This window comes from Paroedura picta, chromosome 1 (assembly GCF_049243985.1).
Source record: "Paroedura picta isolate Pp20150507F chromosome 1, Ppicta_v3.0, whole genome shotgun sequence".
Classification (NCBI taxonomy): Eukaryota; Metazoa; Chordata; class Lepidosauria; order Squamata; family Gekkonidae; genus Paroedura; species Paroedura picta.
In genome coordinates, this window is record NC_135369.1 from 42,640,610 (window position 1) to 42,662,986 (window position 22,377).

The 22,377-nt window shown below is 40.5% G+C and overlaps 1 protein-coding gene across 1 annotated transcript in view; it reads right to left on the reverse strand.

The window, feature by feature from the left end:
• The window catches only part of SOS1 (SOS Ras/Rac guanine nucleotide exchange factor 1), a 46,713-nt gene that overhangs the window by 20,576 nt on the left and 3,760 nt on the right, over positions 1-22,377 (reverse strand). Inside the window, exons 2-10 of the mRNA XM_077335618.1 lie at positions 17,055-17,180; positions 16,791-16,922; positions 15,114-15,278; positions 13,144-13,353; positions 12,282-12,425; positions 10,536-10,646; positions 10,360-10,458; positions 6,728-6,855; positions 5,423-6,078 (exon numbers count right to left, since the gene is read on the reverse strand). Of these exons, the coding sequence (XP_077191733.1) occupies positions 5,423-6,078; positions 6,728-6,855; positions 10,360-10,458; positions 10,536-10,646; positions 12,282-12,425; positions 13,144-13,353; positions 15,114-15,278; positions 16,791-16,922; positions 17,055-17,180 (1,771 nt within the window). The remainder of the gene's footprint in view (positions 1-5,422; positions 6,079-6,727; positions 6,856-10,359; positions 10,459-10,535; positions 10,647-12,281; positions 12,426-13,143; positions 13,354-15,113; positions 15,279-16,790; positions 16,923-17,054; positions 17,181-22,377) is intronic.

The window sequence follows — 22,377 nt, forward strand, 5'->3', positions numbered from 1 at the left end:
TTATAATAAACTTTCCAGAAGTTCCTAGAAGCATGGTCAGCACATTATGAATTTAAAGAAAAGAGGTTCCAGCAAGACACTGGCACCTGATGAAACTCAGGGAGACAGTGAAGAGCTCAAAACATGTTGGAGGAATAATTTTGCAAATCAGTAGGGGAACAAAAATATTGACTTTAGGAACAGCAGAGCACTGACATCTGTCTGAAGAAAGTGGTGCACTGGAGATAGCAATTTCTTTAAAGACAAACAATTCTCTATCTTTTCCTATCCTTGAAAATCTAATTTGTCCACTAGGATCCAGACTGGTGGGCAAACAGGTCTCAGGGTAGTATCATTCCATTTCTTTTCGCATACCTTAGATACCCAATGACAAGATTGGAGACCAAGAAGTATGAGGAAAGGTTGGGGGAGCTTGGTCTGTTTAAGCCTGGAGAGGAGACGATTGAGGGGGGATCTGATAGCCATCTTCAAGTATTTAAAAGGATGCCATATAGACGATGGAGCAGAGTTGTTCTCTCTTGCCCTGGAAGGATGGATCAGATCCAATGGGATGAAATTGATTCAAAAGAAATTCCGTCTAAACCTCTGAAAGAAGTTCCTGACAGTTAGAGCGGTTTCTCAGTGGATCAGGATTCCTAGGGAGGTGGTCGGTTCTCCATCTTTGGCAATTTTTAAACAGAGGCTGGATAGCCATCAGATGGAGAGGCTGATTCTGTGAAGATTCAAGGGTGTGGAAGGTTAGTGTCAGTTAGGGTTGGGTGCTTTGGCACCCAAAGTGGCCAGTCACTCCCGATGCAGACAGTGCTGCGCCATGGGGGGGGGGGGGGGACATGGGCGTAAGCGTGCCGGCGGGTGCACACACACAGGCGCAGAGCTCAACACCTGCGTGTGTGTGCACCCGCTGGTACTCCAACGCCTCCTCTCCCCCCCATGGCGTGGCGCTGGCTGCATCGGGAGCCATCGGCCGCTTCAGGTGCCAAAGCGCCCAACCCTAGTGTCAGCGATAGGGTTGTGGGTGTCCTGCATGATACAGGGGGTTGGACTAGATGACTCAGGGGGTCCCTTCCAAGTCTATGAATCTATTATTCTATGAGTGAGAGGTAATTAATTTTTCATTTTTTAAAAATTGGTAATCATTTATCAGGTGATACAACCATATACAAGAGCCTCATGTGGCGCAGAGTGGTAAGGCAGCAGACATGCAGTCTGAAGCTCTGCCCATGAGGCTGGGAGTTCAATCCTAGCAGCTGGCTCAAGGTTGACTCAACCTTCCATCCTTCTGAGGTCAGTAAAATGAGTACCCAGCTTGCTGGGGGAGTAAACGGTAATGACTGGGGAAGGCACTGGCAAACCACCCTATATTGAGTCTGCCATGAAAACGCTAGAGGGTGTCACCCCAAGGGTCAGACATGACCTGGTGCTTGCACAGGGGATACCTTTACCCTTTACCTTGCAACCATATATGGTCATGCTGACTATACTCTCCCCTCCCAAAATGGCCAATGGTGTGCCTGGAGGGGGTGGGAAGGGGCCCTGGGTGGGTATGTACACAGCTATGCTTCCAAACCATATTCTGCATGATTGCTCCACTTTTGCGGTTTCTCAAAGCCTGAAGAATATTTCAGGGGGTACTCAATGGTAAAAAAGTTGAGAAACTCTGAACTAGAGATACGCATTTCCCAGTTGGGTATATGGATGTGAAGTTGAACAATAAAGAATGATGAACAAAGTTGATTAATCTGAAACATGGTGTCGGGGAGAGTTTAATGTATATCATGGACCACCAAAAAGAAAAGATAAATGGGTTCTCGGTCAAATCAAGCCTGAACTCTCCCTAAAACGACTAAACTAAGGCTATCATACTATGGTCCCATTTCAATAATACAGGAGTTACTGGAAAAGACAATAATGCTAGGAGAAGCTGAAGGCAGCAGGAAAATAGGAAGACCCAACATGAGATGGATTGACTCAATCAAGGAATCCATGGCCCTCAGTTTCCAAGACCTCAGCAAGGCTATTTATGGTCAAATGTTCTGGAGATTATTAATTCATAGGATTGCTATAAATTGGAAGCAACTTGATGGCACTCAACACACACACATTTCCCAGGACAAATGGCTCTGATTTAAATGTTTCCACCCAGTTTTGTTTAGGCCGTAAAGTTATACATATCTATGAAGAGAAATGCAGGTCCAGAAGCTGCTACGACAAGCCAAAGGGAATACAGCGATCACTGGGATATCTTTGTGAGTATTTTACTTTTAACTTCAACTGATACATTCGCTAGTGGGGGCTTCATTTCTTCTAGCCATGGGGTCCCCAAGTTGGAGAGGAGAGCCTCAGTGCTTTCCATCATTACGTCTATGGCAACTTGTAACTTGTGTAGAAATAAATTCAGATATCATGTCCCCTACTATATGGCAACGATGTTCCATAACATTGGAAAATACACTTGAGTTGTGACTGTCCCACAGCTGTAACCCAACAGAGGGAACAAGGTGTGGGGAAGGAGAAGGATACAAGCGTTTCTTATCTGTTTTGCAGAGTTCCAACATATATCCTTGCTAAACAAGATAGATAGTTCAAGAGGCACTGCTTCCTACGGAGTACATATATGTCCTAAAATCAGGATCTTTTCTGCAAAGCCATCCTGCCTATGTGGAAATCAGGCCTTGTGTACTGCATTCACTATCTCCCTATCTTGCTTTAAATCTCACCAAGAAAGGTATAACACAAAATAAAGTAAATGAACAACCTTCCTTCCTGCATTCTTAATCATGGTTCACTAAGTGATAGTCATGGTTAGCTGCTATTCTAACACAACATCAAGGGAAGGTCTGGTGAAAATTTATACAGTCCCCCATCATGTTTCTGATCCCTTAAACACAGCTGTCATTTGCTGCTGGTGCCTCTGCACTGGTATTAAAACACTGTATGTACAAACATTATCCAATATGCTCATTCAGCTATAAAAGTACATCTTTTTACAAATCATTTCTTTATTTTGATGTTATCAATCAGTAATTTATTCTCCCATGGTTTTATTTCTACAAATAATTTCAAATAGCCCAAGAGGTGAGTTAAAAATATACACAAAGTTGGTCAGGATGTCTGTCTATGTGATAAATCTCTCTTCAATACAGACATTTTAAAAGCCTGAAGAACAACAACAGCTAAAAACATAAATAATCATTCCTGAATGCCTTAAGAAAGGAAATGGACGCTGTGTTGACGCACAAGCATTCAATGTATCAAGGCTCTAAAAATAGAATGGCACAGACCTGCAAGACAAAAAGTTGCAAGCGCTTTCAAAACTGGAAGCTAAAAATCAGGAAAGTGAAGGGTACTTGTATCACATATAAAACTTCCAAAGGAGGACTATTTTTGAAAGATTAAAATTCGGTTGAAACATAGTTCTTATGCTGTCCCAGTAAAATATAATGCCATCACCTTATTTGTCCAATTTTGCACCATCAAAACCTGGCTAATCTAAAACCCCTAGTTAATTTAAATTGCAATAGCACAAAGATAGGTGATCAAAATCACCCCAGTACGTCAGATGGAATGAGTCAAGAGGATGCATCATACCATCTCTGCAAGAAGAGGCTATGTTTACTGGCTCCTATAGGTAATGAAGCTACATCCACGGCAGAAGGTTCACGTGTAAGGAATGAGGTGGCAGAATTGATTTCATTGCTTTCCAAGTACAGGTGGAGTATCATGATGGATGCCATGCTGGGATACTCTCATGTTAATAATCCCTTGCAAATAGAAAATGAGCACAGCAAGCAAAGAGAGTATGTAGAATCTTTCTCCGGCTGTGTTAATTTTTGCAGTGAGTTTTAAATGAGTGGGAACACTCGAATCTGGAGATGCCTACCTGCAGTCTGAAGTGGTGCAATCTATTCTATCATTTAAGCCTTTCCCCACATATGAACCAGGCCCTAGTTTCTCATTGCTCTTCAAATACTTATGAGCGTACCAGAAGATCTATAACTTACAATGTTTGATAAACCATAACAGGCAGCATTACCTTTACATTCTAGGACATACCACACACGTTCCTTTTGTGGTTATTCTCAATAATTCCTAGATATAGTTCATGTATTCAAAGCACCCACCAAAAGTGCATTTGGTGCTGTAGCCAGAAGTATCTTGTAGCAGATTCCAAATTCATAGGATTTATGGCACAGAACTAATGAAATGGAGCTTCCATGAGTTTAGGCATGCATAATGGCCATTCTTCCCTGCTCAGCACCTGCAACATCTAAGTTACTAATTGCCTGGACTCTGTTTATGCAGTTGTTTTCAAATGTTTATAACTCAGCCAAATCAGAACAGATGGCTCATGAAAACTTAAAAAATACTTCTGAGGGGAAGTCTTCCTGCTGAAAACTAACTTCCTGCTCCTGCTCATTTATGTGCAAGTACTGTTTAAAAAAGAGAAAAAAATCATTTTATTTTTAGTACCAGATTATTCTCATAACTGCAGTTATGTTATAAACCTTATATCTACATTCAGTGGCTAGCAAAAATCTGCATTTAACCTTGTCAAAATATGCAACCAACTATTTTGAAATTTTTGCCAACTTCATTCTACAAAGGATAAAACTGGTATTTCATCTGAAAAAGAAAGGCCTGCTCAGCATTTCTGTTGGAAACCAAATGTGCTGCAAGCCTCTGAGTGAAAATGAATTCCCTCTCAAGACAATTATATAGAAACTGATATCTGCCCATCTCCTAAAGCTTTAAACAAGAGAAAAGTAGATGTCTAATCATTTAGTGTGGCCTTGATTGCAGGATGGTGCTATACATTTGTAGTAAATCCATTTATCACCCGATGGTTGCCACTTCCTTGAGGGAAAATATCTCGGCTGTCAAATCTCCTGAAGTGGCTCAGAGTAGGTGCCATTACAGTCCCACCCACCATGCAAAATTTTAATTAACGTCTTTTATTTTATAAAGCACCTTGGGCAGGTTTCTGGATAACACTGACACCCAAATATGCAGGAAGTCCTACATACTGTAACTGTATGAAAGTGATTCTGACCAAACAGCATAATTTTGTTTACCATAGAATATACTTTTTATCTTCATTTTTTATTTTAAGATATAGGTGCTAAGGAAGCATAGGGTGTGGAAGTTTGCAACTCTCAAGTGCTGGGTATATACTGCAAGTTTTCTTAAAACTAAGACAATTAAACAAAAGTTTATTCTGTAAATATGCCAAATAGTTCAATGTTATATACTAACTAAATTACAAATGATGCATTCAGTGTTGTCAAGTTTAGAGAAGTGATAAGAAACTTATAATTTAAATTTCCCCTCCACCAATGGCTTCCAAATTTTTGCAAACTTGACATTGCTACACCTATTCCACTTTCCTTCTCTGGGGATATGGAACATATAAACAACTCCTTACCTGCATACATGTGGTATGTAAGTCTCTCAATCAGTTTAACAACAGTTCCTGCTTTGATAATAGGAATTCCAGATTTGGGCTGCATGTTCTCTTCAAAAACAATATTCTCTTCAGAATCAGGTTCTGCAAACCTATAAAGCTCAGGACTTGGAAACCTCATCTGCTCTTCCTTTTCTTCCTGTAACATTGTCACATCTAACATGCGCTCCAGAGTGCTTCTGTATTGCAAAGAGATCAAGGCTGCCATCCAGTTGTTTTTCTCTTCGGCCGATTTAGCAGCAAAAATAACACTGTTCTCATCTTTTAAAATGATTTCAAAGGCATGCTTGTACTCATTAGTGTCATCTTTATCATTGATCTGCACTTTTCGCATAAAAAACTTTTCTTTCAGACGATATTCTGCAGTACTAGCGCCAGGCAGTCTTGGTTGGCCATGATTCGACTTACAACAAATCATTAGACCATCAAAGAGAAATATATGTCTCTCATGCTTTGCACCAACACGTGTGAGAGTTCCCTCCATTATAAATTCATTGCAGCACTGTCCAATGTCTTTACCCTCCCAACCATCAATGTTCTTCTGAATTTCATTCATTTTCTTGATTGCTAGTTGCTTCCCCTTCATTTGCTGACTATAAAATCGGCATGCAGATTCGCTTTGGGAAAGGGCAAAATACATTAGTACATATTGTAATAAATATGCATACTAGCAAAAGCATGATAACCACCGAATATTTACTGTGGTAACTTCTAGCGAGTACCTGATGGTATCAAAACAATAGATATTACCAGCATCCTAAAGGCTAACTTGAATTAAACAAAATACAAATGGTTATACTTAATTTATAAAATACAGAACAGAATTCCAGTCAGAAAACAGACTTTGCACTGTAATTAACTGGCTACTAGTCATACCCCTCAATAGCCCAAACATTTGACATAATGTTAAAAACCAACACCATAATACTAACTGTATTAAGAGTTCTCATGAAACAGTTATGCATTTTAAGTTACTCTATGGGAAAGTTTAGTTTCTATAACAGCCAGTGAAAAAATATTTTTTTCCTTCAGCTTACCAGCGGCTTCTCAACAGTCTTCCACTAGAAGTATGCAGGGACACATACACATCGAAGAGGTTTAAAACAATAGCTATCTGTGTTTTTATGTCACTTCCTCTGAAAAAATAGGCTTATTACAAACTACTTTGTTCATTGTTTACTGAAAGAGGAAACTGGAAAGCCTGGATTTATTCAACAAGGCAACTCAGAACTAAAAGCAGGAGGGGAAAAAAGCAAGTTTGTTTACCTAAGCCTTCTTTTTGCAAGACTTTTCGAACATGTCCTTTCCATACTACTCTGAAGATTAAGCAGAGCTGTAATTGCCTGCTTCAAACACTCTTTGTCTTCTTCATCTTCACTTTTCTCTTCTAATTGCTATAAACATCAGAAATCAACAAGACCCAGTTATTCATACACAAATTTACAGATCCCTTAAACATAGTTTAAGAACATAACAGAAGGAAAAACTATAAAAGCAATTTACAACCATTAGACCAGGCGAAACCTGTTCAAAAGTTCACATCTCTTGGAAGGATGCAGATGATGTGGTGATAGTTTAAAGAACAGAGTTTAAATAGGCACATTATGGAAGACTGCTCTTGTGAACTGTACAGTTAGAAGTCTCTAGATCAGTGCCCTGCAACCTTTCTAAGGCTACGGACTGGTGTGTGTGGGGGAGGGCGATCTGGCGGCCGCGCATGCATGGCCGGTCACTGCATGCGAGTTTGCGCCATGCGCGGCCACAATTTCACTCATGTGCGGCGATTTAGAGCAATCTTGGCCCCACAGATTTTTTTTTTTAAGTGCAATTGTATTGTGAACTCTCTCACAATTTATTGGCTTTTCTGAGATGGGCCATCATCTTCTGTTTTTTTTGTTCTTAACCTCAATAAATTTCTTTTCAGAGTAAGCTACTAAATGACCTCTTATGGCGGTGGCAGAAAGAGAACTGAGGAGAGAGTGCCTGCCCCACTGATCATGTGACCTTTGTGCGGGAATGGTGCGCGCATCTGGAGGGGAGGGGCAGCACTCTCGGGAGAGTTTGACAAGTTAATTCATAGAAGTTTGCTAGCTCCTCCCATTGGCTGGCCTGCCCGAGTGCAATCCCATGTGGGACTGCACAGAATCCACGAAGATGAAAAAGCCTGTTCCCGCCTCCGTGGTCTAGCTGCTCCCCTTGTCAAGGCAGAAAAAGAACTGAAGGATGGATCCTTCCTCCCTGAGAAAGTGGTGGGATTCACCCAATCAAGATGTCCTCTTGACTCAGAGAGAAGAGACTGGGAAAACCCAGCAAAATGTCCTCCACTGAGGGGGAGAATTATAGGATCCAATCCAATAAACAACTATTGAAAGATATTTAAACGTAGAAAAACCCGCTAAGGAATATCTCACTTTAAGCATGCTAGATGCATATTTGTTACGTTAAAATAAAGGACCTTCTACATTGTCACTTTTTATCATCAAACTGCAGAGCTCTACTGTTCCTCTTACTATAGAAAATTTATATGCTGCCTCTTCATAGAACTGCTCAATTACGAAACTATATCTGCATTGAAGAGCAGAACTGTTTAACCTGCTAAGATTTTAATTATTTGCTGTAGGCTATATTTTGATATTTTTAATATATTTTTATCTGTCATATGTTGTTTGATGCAATTTGATCTGAGTCTGTAGAGAAATGACAGTTAACAAGTATAATAAATTAGTGGTTAAGCCTGCTTTAAAAGTGGGCTAGCAAATGGCAGCCCCCCCCCCCATGCCAGCAGTACTGGCGTTCCCAGCCCTGTCTTCCAGTGGTCTCTAATGTTGAGGGATGGGGGTGGTGGTTGACAGCACAGGCCTACTGTTAAAATGGGCCTCACTGCCTTCCGTGCTGTTCCCTGTGCGTTGGGGACGGGAAGGTGGGAACTGTTGCCCCCCCTCCCCGCTCTGTTCTTGGGGCAGGAGGCTTGGAGCTAGCTGGGAGCTGGTGGCAGCCCTCCCTGTGCAGCTGCTGCCAGAGCCAGTGGAAGCCCCTTTTTGCATATGGTGAGCCGTTGCCAGGTGGGGTATACAGCTGACGGCAGGCCCCTTTAGGAGGTCTGGTGACCAGTGGCCAGGGTGTGCTGGCAGCCACAGCAAGGCAGCATGTGGGCAGCGGGTGTGATTCCCACCCTCCAACCAGTCTCCGCAGGGCAAAATGGACAGAGGCTCCGGGTGGTCAGCATAGAGGTACGCACGGCAGGGAGTATGCAGTTGGCCTCTCATCGCCTGGCCCAGTAGGCTCAAGGGGGCAGGCAGAGAAGCCTGGTGGCCTTCCCAGCCAGCATCAGCAGCAAGAGAGTGGGCAGAGGAGGGAAGGCCCTAGTAGGGGCAAAGGGACTGGTGGTGGTGGTGTTTTGGCCTTGGAAGAGAATGCAGGCAGCCTTCCGAGGCTGCAGCAGCCATGAGGAGGCAAGCGTGGCCTCAGTGGCGTGCAAGCCGAGGGCCAATCAGAGTGCCGGCACATTGTGGGAAGTACCCTGCACATTTTTAAATTTACAATTATGATGATAAATAAGTAAATAAGAAAGTAAATAAATAAAGTCCTTTAGAAGTCTATTTAACTAAAAATAACAAATAACTAAATCTGTTATGGAAAATGATTGCCGTTTCTAATGTTTTAACAGACCTGAGTAGATATGATGGAAAACAGGAGAGAAGGATACGCGTCTTTGAAAAAATAGGAAACTGTGGCTTGCACAATCTGTTCTTGTGGTATGCATGTGCTGGGGAAACTCATGTAGCCATTTTAAACATCATCAGGTAGAAGCAGCTCTAAAACTATTGTTTAATACATTATTTCTACAGCAAGACTTTTGCAAATCTGTGGTATATGTTGTATACTACCACCACCTAATGTTTAAGCAGGGTAACTGCAAAAACACAGTACAGGAATGAATAATCAGGAAGTCGTCTCCCCAGTTTGAATCTAGGATCCCTCATAAATACACTAAGGTTGCAAAAGGTTTTCCCCCCTGGGATTGTACTACTGAATAACACAGAATTATGTCATAAGAGTAGATTTACTCTCCTAATTTGCTTTACAAGGCTGTTGTATGGATTACAAGTTAATGACATAAGCACTTTTTAAAAAGTATTATTTTTATAAGACGTATAATATAAGAATAAATAAAATCAATACTATCTGTACCAAGAATTCAGAGTTCAACCCAAAGACTCCTCAGTGGAATGTAACAGCAAAATTAATTTTGGCCATGCTCCCTTTCACAAACTTTCTGATCCCCAGAAAATTAATTCCTGGGATCACAGACCCATGTGGATTAACAGTCAAGTAGGCTGGAGTTGAAGGCAAAATTGCCCCTTCACTCTCTTCCATATACACAAGATGAAAGCCATAAAAAGCAGTAGAGGTTTTTATATATGCAGGTGGTCCACTGCCTACTGAGGTAAAATCAAACAAGTTACTTAAATATTACATTATATTAACTCTAGCAAGAAAGCCCAATGCAACCAGGAATGCAATGGGCACCAGGACCCAGTGGAAACAGGCAGGCACAGATCTCTCTCTCTTGCAGCAGGAGCCATAGCAGGTAATCAGGGGTTGTTTGTGGTTTGGCAGGGCTCTCTGTGTCTCTGTGTGTCTCTCTCAGGTGTCTGAGAGCAAAGTGGCTAGCATCCAGGGAAGGAGGGTGGGAGCTGGAGAAGGAGGGCCAATCAGGGTGCGGCCAGCTTTGCTGTCCATCTTGGACAGCCAGGACACACTCCACCCCCAGGGCTGTTTCACAAATATTAAGAGGAACAATGGATGGATGGATAAGGATTGACAAATTATTTAAATAATATAAACTTAATATTAAACATTTTAGTTTTAAATAATATGAATATTTTTGTTCTTACCTTTAAAAATTCAAAATAGTGAAGGCAATGGTAAACTGGAACTAGAAGCAGCCTGGGTAAAACATATTGAACAGCTTCCTTAAAACCATCTCCTATAGACTGGAAACAAAACCTGTTTTACTATTATAATAATGTTAACACAACTCTTCCAGTATCAATTCTATTAATTAGCATACCTGTAAATAGAATGCCGCTCCAGGCTTTGATAACTGGCTAAGAAAATGGTCATGAAAACCAGTCCGTAAAATATCTTGAGTGTATGTTTCATAAGGATCAAATGCTAGCTCCTAAAGGATCACAAAATAAACATTTTACTGAAACACTGTTCAAAATATCTATATCTAAAAATACCACTCAGCCATAAAATCAAATATTCAACTGAAAAGGCCTCACAGTACTAGGCTCTATACCCCCCTCCCCCAAGTTATCACAAACATGATTCTGCCAAAACAAAGTTTAGAGATTCAGGAATGTGTGGCAAGCTTAGAGGCCACACGCCCATTCTGAAACAGGTTTATTTTTCCATGTCCTGATTTTCAGTCTGTAGTATGCATTGATATCGAAACAAGCAAACTAAAGTTGGCATGTTGCCTTCCAAAATAGCCTTCCAATGATAGGCAAAGAAGGCGGATACATGTGCTTCATGGCAAATTCCTATGCCTCTACCATATTACAGGAGGATCTGGTTTATGAAACATGCACATGACCATCTTTTCTGGAAGAGTTCCTGAAGATAGGGACAAGTTGATAATTCCTGGAGAGGGACCCAGATCTCCTGACCACGGGCTTTCACCAGCCATAAAAAATACTGGTCAAGGGGACATTTGGGAAGCCAAACAGCTGCCAGAGAACTGTCCACATTGGGCAAAACCAGATCCTGTTATGGCCAAAGGGCCTCCAGTTTCATAACTGCATCAAAAAGTGCAGATAAATCATGGCGGAACAAGAAGATCTACTCAACAAAAAAGCTCACAAAAGCTTCACAGCTAATTTGGGACACTCCAGTAACCAAGGACATCAAAGAACAGACTGTTTTAAATAACTGAGCTGGGCAAAAGCTAGCAGAAGCAACGGAGGGCACAAAATAATCTTTTTGTGGTCTTTGTTGCCATCTCATAAGCATCTTATAAGGTGTTCTTACAGCTTTTTCACGGGTTTTCCACCAAACTTGCTATAGCTGTCTCAGTTCCTGTTTCCACTTGCACAACTCTAGTGCAGTGGTCCCCAACCACCGGGCCGCGGCTCCCTCTCCTCCCCCCCTGCAGTGAGAAACTTCCCAGGCCGCAAGCAAATTGGCAGCAAAAGTGGCCAATTAGCTTGCGGCCCGGTAAACTTCTTTTTGTGGGAGGGGGAGAGAGGGAAGCAGGGCTGCGGCGCAAACGTGCATGTGCGGCAGGTCCGCCCATGCACAGAAGTGCCGCACATGCGTGTTTGTGGCCACGCATGGCGCAAACACACATGCGTGGACCTGCCGTGCATGCACGGCATGTGTGGTCGCGTGATCGCCCTCCCCACCACCACCGGTCTGCAGCCTTAGAAAGGTTGCGGACTACTACTCTAGTGTATACCATGGGGCTGGCTTGGGATAGGAAAGGAGAGGATGTCAGGGAGCAATCTCATTGATGGCTTCAGAAAGTTACTGGGGGGCACTGGATTCCACAGAGCTCTCCGGAAACCAACTGGATCCATCAGTTTCTTTGAAAAAGGGTCATATAATCAAAGCTTCATAGCAAAACCCAGTTTATGTAGTTAATGTTCACGCTCAGTAACTGGTCTCTAACAAGTAACAAACACAAGCTTGGGCAAGTCAACTGTTTTCTAGGCAGTAATAGCTTTTGATAGACCAATAGAGATATATTTGACACAGTTAACATTTGTCAGGATGTTTTTAAATATGGCCAGTGGGACAAGTTAAATCTTACCTCAGCTAAATCTTCAAAACAGCTTCCTACTAAGGGATGGGGACTGCCTTCATCTGTCATTTCTACTGTGTCTTCAATATGGCCCAGCAACTTCACACTAAGTTCATGAATATCTGATATTCGACTGAATATATTTTCTACATCCTTCAAAAAAAAAAAAAAAGGTTGATACATAGTACTTGGAGGAGTTGTGAACCTTAAGACCTGTTACATACAGTAAATAAAGAACAAATCACAATGCATAATCAATAGGTAGTAATATGATATACTGATTTGTCAACTACGAATAAATGTTGAACAAAGTTGCTGGAGAAACTGAAAGACAAACATATACACGTTAGAGCAAAAGGAAGTTAAAGACTCTGCTCTGCATAAATGATCGGTAATAAAATATTGCAGTTCATGGTAACTTTCTATAACCTATGAATACTACCATTCCCTGCCACATTTGTGCTGCATCTCCTACAATGTTTAAGAGTTTTCAAGTTTAGATTGATCCCAATTAAGGAATAAAGGTATCCCCTGTGCAAGCACCGGTCATGTCTGACCCTTGGGGTGATGCCCTCTAGCGTTTTCATGGCAGAATCAATACGGGGTGGTTTGCCAGTGCCTTCCCCAGTCATTACTGTTTACCCCCCCAGCAAGCTGGGTACTCATTTTACCGACCTCGAATGAATGGAAGGCTGAGTCAACCTTGAGCCGGCTGCTGGGATTGAATTCCCAGCCTCATGGGCAGAGCTTCAGACATCATTTCTGCTGCCTTACTACCCTGCGCCACAAGAGGCTGTATAATTTAGGAATAAACTATGAAAAAAATATGTTGATGGAAGTTTTGTTCGTATTAAAAAGACTGAGTACTTACATGACCTGAAAAAAGTTTGATGTTTGTAATAAAAGGCTCTCTAAAAACTTTTATTATGAGATTTAGCTCCCTTATATACTGCCGAACTTCTGCCATGAATGATTTCACCAGATCATAGTAGGTTTGTTCCCCTGAAGCAGAGGGTTCTTCATCAGACAAAGTCAGTGTACTAATATCTTCTACATCCTGATGAAACATGTCCATCAACACCTGTTTAAATAAAAGTTGTTAAAACTGTGAGGTGTTAACATTTGAAAAAAATGTGCATTTATACATGGGTACCAGCAAAGTCAAAGCAATTGCTGGCTAAACTGACACAAAGAAAAAGAGAAAAGATTCTGTGTAAAATCTTGAAAATGATTTTTTTACCAGGCATAAAGAAAATAAGGTCTCTGGAAAAATTGGCAGTTATACACCCAAGCAGGGATCACTTAATCTACTTATGCAGTCATTAACAGTGCCTTGTATAGCAACCAGAAAGGGAAAAAGGAATTCTCAATTCCATGTCACAAAGAAACAACTTGCTTCAGAACTCCAAAATGCATAGCAGAAATGCAGGTATTATGCAACTGAGAAATTAATGATTATGTGAATGAATGTAAGATGTAATTTTATTTAATTTTTATTTAAAAGTTATATTATATATTATACTAGTAATCAAGCCCGCTGCAACTAATACAGCGGGCGCTAGGTTAGGGAGACCCCGGCAGTCAGGCGGAGCGCGGCTGCCGGTGGCTCTCTTGGCCATCGGCCTGACGCGGTGAGGCCGCCGGGCAGGCCGCCGGTCAGGGAGCCCCCGGCAGCCGCGCTCCGCTCTTCGCTCTGCAGGTATGAACTTGTTGGTCCACAGCCCAAAGGAGGTTCATTGGGCCTCAAACACAGCCATGGCCTTTTCGGTCCTGATCCTGACCTGGTGGAATGAGCTCCTGGGAGAGCTGAGGATCCTGATGGAATTTTCTCAGTTCCACAGAGCCTACAAGATGGAATTCTTCCAGCAGGTTTTTGGTTGAGGCTAGGGCGGGCTAGATTTGTGCCCCTTTCTAGATAGCCAGGTCATCAGGCAACCCAGGAATAGCCCCCGAGGCAATATGCCATCACAGGGTCTGTTATATCGGGGGGGGGGGACTTGTGCTGCCTGGGGGGTTGGATTTTTATAGGGATTTTTTTACTGTTCTAGGGGGGATTTTAATGTATATTTATTATTGTAACCTGCCACGAGCCATGAGATGACAGTGGTGGGTTATAAATAAAATATTTCCTTAAACTCAATAATTTAAACAGCAAAGTAAGGAGACAATGATTAAAGCAAGAAAGCATATATAACACAATATAAAACCGAGGTTGTATAAAGACAACTCATCACCTACCTGATCGGCTGTCCATTCTAAGAACACCCAATCAGGTAGGCTGTCCCGACCCTGGCCACCTCCCCCTCCAACTTCTTACATGAGAAAGACGAGCTGCTCACTGTATTGGCCGACCTCCAGTCATAAACCAGCCAGAGAGAGAGGGCTTGCAGGTGGGGGGAGCCTGGGATGTGGCACAGCCCCAGCCTCAAGCCCATTGGGAGGCATCAGGAAGGCCCTGCAAATGCCAAGTGCTGCCCTGACCAGAATGCCGCTGGCGTGCACAGGCCATTCCAAGGGCCAGCAGCCCTTCGAGGATCTGCAAATGCCTTGTGCTGTCCCAACTTTGGCAACGTTAGCGTGCAGCATTTGTGGAGCTTCAGAGGGTTGCATTTATTTGAATGCTTTTAAATACACTGTGATGCTTGGCAGGTTTCTCATACTGTGATGAGAAGGGTACGTAATAGTGATAAACCACTATGGGGAGCTAGGAAGCTTGAAATACTAAGAAACAACTCCAATTTAGCACAGTGCAAGATAACTCCCAAGTAGCCATGTTTAAATTACATACTAGAAATTACTATTTTTAATACAGAAATACTTAGTGATTACAAATATACCTACCTTATCAGCACACATTGCTACTTTAATATCTTGTTTTGTAATTTCATAATGTCTTATATTTCGAACATAATTTCCAACCAACTTCAAGATATCTGCAGAAATGTATTCTAATACTGCTACTATGTAAACAGACACCTGGTGGTCAACTTTATAACCCAGAACTTCCTGAGAGACAGAAAGAAAGATGTTCAGTGGAACTAACAGCAACTGTGTAGCTCAAATAAATTTACAAGCAGAACAGCAAAGAATTATTTGAATATCATTATACAACATAATTTAGCTGTTTTTTCTGAATTCAGACACGCAACAATTATTGTTAAATGTGACGACAAAAAATACAAAAAGAAGACAAAGAGTATACTCAGGATTTTTGAAAATCCAAGCTGTCTGGCTGGCTAGACAGTTAAATACCTGGGCTTGGATCACTGGAAATTTCCACAGACAGAAGAAATCTATATCTGAAAAACATGAATTTTTGCCTCTCATTTCTAGAAGTCCAAAATACCACACACAAATACTGCTCTAGGGGGCCAAGAAACCCTTAAGAACAGCATGAAGGTAGAGCTGGGGAAATCAGCAAAAATTCCTTTCCTGTTCACAGAAATCTTTTGCCAGATCCAGCTGGTTAAGTCTGTTAATGGGAAGAGGTCATAACTCAGGTGATGAAGCACTGGCCTTGCCTACGTAAGGTCCCAACATTTTCAGTTAAAAGGATAACATGGAAAGTGATATGGAAAACATCTACAATACCCTGGAGAATGAGGGAATCACAGATAAGAGATAGAAGTCTTTGTCTGCTGACAGAAAGTTAGAAAGGGACAATCAAATCTTCCTGGGGACGGGATTCCATAATTTTCGTGCCATAACCATGAGGGCCCTTTCTTGAATTGTTACCTGTCTATCCTCAAATGGTGACAGCTCTGGAAGCAGGACCTCCAAAGATGACCATAGCAGCTTGGTAGCTTCCTTTGGGAATAGATATGGCAACACCAAACAATATTATACAGCTTTAAAGGTCAATAACAACACCTTGAATTGACCAAACTGGGAGCCAATGCAGAGGAAAAAAAGAACCTGATAGACTAGTAAGGTGGTTCATCTGCCTTTATTTGCCAAAGCAATAATTCATCTGTTTGAGAACTGGTGACCAAGTCCTGCTCTTCTTGAAACTGGAGCTGCTAATCCCATCTGGAATTTAGTCAGGGGCATGAATTGCAGTAATTGGAATGTTTTAAAGTTTTAACTTCTGTATATATTTTAATGTTGTTACCTGCCCTGAGAATTTATTATATTATCATCATCATCATTATTATGAATGGAGATCTTTCTTGGTCTCCCAATATGCTGGAGAAATTCCAAGGAAAAGCTCAGTGTCAAATCAGAGACAAGGTCCCCTGCTCTTGTGAACAGAGGTTTGTGGCAGTGCAAAATTTGGTTGACTGCTAACACCCACATATGGATCTATGGTTAGAATCATAATTATTTAGTTAGGGTGACAGAATGCTTAAATACAATACAGAGAGTTTATGCTTAAATACAATTAGGGTTTCATTAAGTCTAACTTTTTAAAAATTAAAATTTTAAAAAAATTTCTCTTCAGGGACTTGTATCAGGAACAAAACACGTGAAAATTTAGTTAATTGTGCAGAATATTATACAGTACTCAATAACACTTACTTTTAACAAAGGATGAATTTTTTCTACTGGAAGGAATAACGGATTTCTTCGCTTTCTCTTTTCAATTGCAGATTGAGCATCTGCTATTGCCCACTTGTCAATAGGATGAGGAAAACTTTTTTGTACACGATCCTGTTAAGAAAAAGAGGAATAACAGCTTAGTAATCAGCATATATTCAGCAAAATAGACAAACAAAATTAACATGCTCTGGATCATTCAAAAAGCCAATAATAAAGCTGTCTATTAATAAATACTAGTTGTACCTCAACATCGAGGACGCTTCTGGGTTGAGCTTGACACAGCATATTTAGCAACTGTAGAATTAACTCCTCAACATACTGCAGAGCATCTTCAGTAGATGACAGTTTAGGGTGTACCTGCATCTGAACCTACATTCAACATAAAAGATTCCATCTTAATGCTCTCACTACAGTTCTAAGGGTCATCACAAAATACTAAATGCAGATTGTACAAATGTTTAGTTACCTTGATTTTTTCATGGCATTTTGTTAGAATTTTTAAAGTTTTTATCCTTAAATCCAAAGAGATTAGATAGGATAGAAAAGATCAAATAAATTATGAAGAAAATTCTGAAAATGATTTCCCTACATTTCCTAATCAACCTTTTTGAAATTTAACTTTATGAATGATGATAAAATCAGTGCAAAACAAGTGATTGGAAAGAGCTGATGAAAATTAAACTTGCAGCTCTACTGACAGCACACTACAGACAGTAAAGTGAGGATTGAACCGTCATTTGTATTAAAACTCCATGCACAAAGACAGACTAGTGCATCAAGGAGAACGATTTTATGTAGAAGTGCCCAGCTTTTTGAAAATCTGAAGCAGGGATAAAAATTGTAGGGTAAATATAAGTACATAAAAATGACTCAAATTACTACTTTAAGAAAATGACATTTTTCAAATATAACATGGCACAAAGATTTCCTAAATAGGCAGATCAATACAATTTTACTAAATATATTGTTTTAATTAAACAGTAATTTCAAATAACTCCAGCATCAGAAATGTAGCTATAAGCTGTGGAACCAATATAACTTTGGTGCTGGTGGTCTTTTTCATGCAGATTTGGAAGAAACAAACATATTATGAGGAACAAACCCTCAGAAGACACATCCATATAATGTAATCACAAAACAGCAATAAATATCAACATTAAAATCCACTATATAGTACTATTAAGAAGAGGAAGAAGAGTTGGTTTTTATACCAAGCTGCACAAAAGCATCTTAAAGTGCCTTCTCTTCCTCTCCCTGCAACAAATCCTATGAGATAGGTGAGACTGAAAGAGCTCTGACAGGACTGCTGAGTCGGAACAGCACTATCAAGGCTGAGACGAGCCCAAGGTCATCCAGGTGTCTGCATGTGGAGGAGCAGGAAATCAAACCAGGCTCACCAGAATAGGAGCCACTGTTCGTGACCAGTACACCATGTTGGCTTTCAATATTTCATCATTACACACACCTAGTAGGGGATATGTGAAAAATAAAAAAATGGACCAAATACTAGTATGTATTGTTAGAGCAGTAACTTAATTGTAATTAAACAATACCTAAATGAACAAATTGCTTTCCTAAAACAGTAGGGTCAGCCTTCACTTACACACACCTCTCTATAGATATAAGCATGTTTATGTGTAACAAAACTAAAATTAAAATTGTTAAATAAAAATGTCCCTTAACTCAGCTTTGCTAGATGTTTCCTCTTCTTTCCTTTCTCACATGGAGGACAATGAAGGAACAGTGGTGTAACAGTGAATAATGTTATATGTGCCATACAAATACATGCATGTGAGTTAACTGAAGTTCATTTTCTTTCCATTAACCAGAATCCCAAACCAGAATCAAATGCCGAAACAAAAACAAAAACCCAGAAGGTAATCTTATCTGCTCCAACATGTTTATAAGCTTCTGAATTTAGTGAGCAAAGATGCTTTATAATCTGTATGCTTGAGCCACGGATGTTCTATGTCTTTTTTCTTCAAGACCACTTATTTAAAACAAAATTAAACAGCATTCAGTAGTTCACATGTAAGGTAGGTTTCCAATAGTCTGGAGAATCAACAACTCTTGTGCTTACATGCTCAGAATCAATTAGCTTGCCTGACTAGGCAATCTAATTGACCAGGCAATCTGTAATTTATTGTTAAGCCTGAACTGGCAAACATGAGTTTGTGCTTGTTCTCCAAATCACGCTTGGATACCACAGTCTGGTTTTCAAAGTATAGTTTTTAATACTTGCCTGGAAGGCAAGCTCAATCCTGAATTTGCTCATTCATATGCAAAAAAACCTATGGTTTGTCTGAAGTAGGAAATAATTAATTGGATCCAAGTGTATGACGGAAGAAAAAATACACAAAAAAGTGTCCCACATCTTCCAAATAATACTTTGGGGACCTCAAAATGTTATATGTGAACTGAACCAGCTTTTTTCTTCAAGACCACTATTCTGGCTCCCCCCCCCAAAAAAAAAATTACAAGTAAGATTTGGCTCTCCTAGGCCTCAAACCAAATCTGATAAAATGTGCTAGATGACATTTGTCCATGAAACCCAACACGTACTTTCTGTAAACCTCGCAATCTATGACCACTCCAGACAATGCATTAATAAAACAGTGCTGTTATGGGACAGTTATTTCACATGCTGAGATCTCTATAGGTCTGATGTTCTAATTGCTTGATTGTGACAAAAGATTTTAAGGGCATCAATTTACTAAAAACACTGTTACATAAATACATCATCAAGCCATTAAGAAACTAAAATTCTCCAGTAGACGCAGGGCTTTTCATATATTTTGGGATTGCCCTTCCAACAAAGTTGGGGACAAGGTTAGCTTGCAAAAGAAGACTTCTCCATTGTGCAGAGGTTTCTTTCTTTCAAGACTCACCTTGCTTCATGCTAGAAAGCAGCACACATGGTAACTCTTACAAGCTCAGTTGTAACAGTTTCCATTTTTCTTGGTGTTTTATGAAGGAATAGACAGGGTCCTTATTAAATTTGCAGATGATTCTAAACCAGGAGAGCTAGCAAACACAGCAGAAGATAGAATCAAGATACAGGATGATCTTGTCAAGCTGGAAAACTGGGCTCAAATAAATAAAATGAACTTCAATAGACAAAAATGTAAGGTTCTACATTTAGGTAGGAAAAATCAAATGCATCATTATAGGATAGGGCAGTAGTACATGTGAAAAGGATCTGAGGGTCTTTGTAAACCATACACTGAACATGTGTCAGCAGCTTGACTCGGTGGCTAAAAAGGCAAATGGGATTTTGGGCTGTATCAAAAGAATTACAGTGTCCAGATTGTGCAAGGTAATGGTACCACTTTGCTCTGCTCTGGGGCACCACAACTGAAGAATGTAGAGAAACTGGAGCAAATCCAGAGGATGGCAACAAAAATGCTGAGGGGTTCGGAGACCAAGACATATAAGTAAAGGCTGAGGGAGCTTGGTCTGTTTAGCTTGGAAAGAAGGCGACTAAGAGGCGATAAGATAGCCATCTTCAGGTACTTGAAGGGCTGTCACACATAGGATGGAGCAGAGTTGTTTTCCGTTGCCCCAGAGGGTTGGACCAGAACCAATGGGATGAAATTATTTCAAAAGAAATTTCAGCTAAACATCTGGAAGAAGTTCCTCACAATTAAGTTCATCAGTGGAACAGGCTTCCTTAAGAGGTGGTGGGTTCTCATTTGGAAATTTTCAAGCACAAGTTAGATAACCACCTGGCAGAAATGATGATTCTGTGAATTCAGGCAGTGGGTGGGCATAAGGGATTGTGTCTGAGCTTGTCTCTTGTGGACCTTTCTTCAATGCCGAGGAAAATGCTGATTGCCACTTTGGGGTCACAAGGCGAATTTCCTCCAAACCAGACTGACCAGGGATTCTGTTTTTTTGGAGGGGACATCATCTGAACATGGAATTGGGGTCACTGTGGGTATGCCTGAAGTCAGTGGTAGCCACTCCCAAAATGTCCAGTGATGGGCTTGGAGAGGATGGGAAGGGGAGGGGCCCTGAGTGGGCATGTATACAGCTATGTTTCCCAACCATATTCTGCATGATCGTGATACTTTTGGGGTTTCTTGAAGCCTGAAGCATCTTTCAGGGGTTTCTCAATGGTAAAAAAGTTGAGAAAGGCCGGGGTAGAGAGATCTAAAATATCAGCTTTCCTCTGAAGCACTGCCTCACCTTCTCACATTTTATCCCTCCTGCAAAGTAAGGCATGCAACTGTTAAGGAATGAAAGCCCTGCATGCTCCCCTCACAAAGTACAGGTATCCAGAAGTGCATCTTGGATTTAAGAGCTGTACATGTCTACAGCATACCCACATTGTCTTTTAAAACATTTTATACATTTTAAAAAATAAAATATTTCATAGGAGTTTTTTTAGTACTCTCCAAAAATGTTTTTGTAGGGTTTGCCTTGGTGGACAAAATTTCACCACAAATGTTTCAGGCTTTTTTTCAGGTCTCCACACCTCTAGTTTCATTACAATTTATTTCAATTATAAGTAATAACATACAAAACAAAGATCATAATTTATATCCTGTTGGCAGCAAAGGATAGGACCCACAGTCATGAGTTTAAACTATGTGTAGAACTATGTCGGCTAGATACCTGAGAAAAAAAATTCACAGAGTAGTTTGGTAGTAATCAACTGCCTAAGGCGCTGGTGAGCTCCCCTTCACTAGCAGTCTTCAAGCACTGGCTGGACTGATACTTATCTTGGATGCTTTACGCTGATCCTGCGTTGAGCAGGGGGTTGCATTATGATTCTATATGATTCTATGAAAGAGAAACATCATTGGCTATTTGTAAGCTTTTGATTTCACTTCTCATCACTTCTCAATAAGGATATAGTAGTATATAGAAACTGGCTTGTGATCACTAAAGTTATCAATTATTAGCTCCAGGAAGACAAAGGAAAGGGGAATTTTTACATGAGAGGGGAGGAGAGCACATGACAACCTGCATCATTTGATGTTTCCAAACAACCATGCCTGAAAGATCTGAAAGATTACTTCTTTAGTACTTACAGCTTTCTAGCTTTACTGATCTGTTTTTCCAACACTCAATACTGATTGCTACAAAAGGCAGTGGAGTACCTAGAAGAATCTCTTTCTTATACTCTGTACAGAAGAAAGTTTTTCTAGAGTCACAAAATAATAACGTAAACTAATATCATAAAATATACATACGGACTCCAGAAACAAGCACAAGTATACTTTACAATGTTATAATTTAAATTCGGCAACACAATGCATTCCTGAGATAGAACAATGGCTTTCTCAACTTTCTCAGCTCCAAAAAAATATGCACACACTACTTATGACTCAGGTCCCATACAACTCACTTCATACAGATTAGCTGCTGTCTATGAAAAACCATGCCTCAACAAATGAAATTTGGTCACAGAGATGCCACTGAATTTTTTGGAAAAAAATTAGGTTAGAAACTGAGGCAGAAAAATGTCAAATCACTTTCCACTCTAAACAAAGTTTCAAGATCCAGGTTCTCTACAATGTGGAAGAATCTTTCTTTTCAAGAAAGAAACTATGATAGCTAC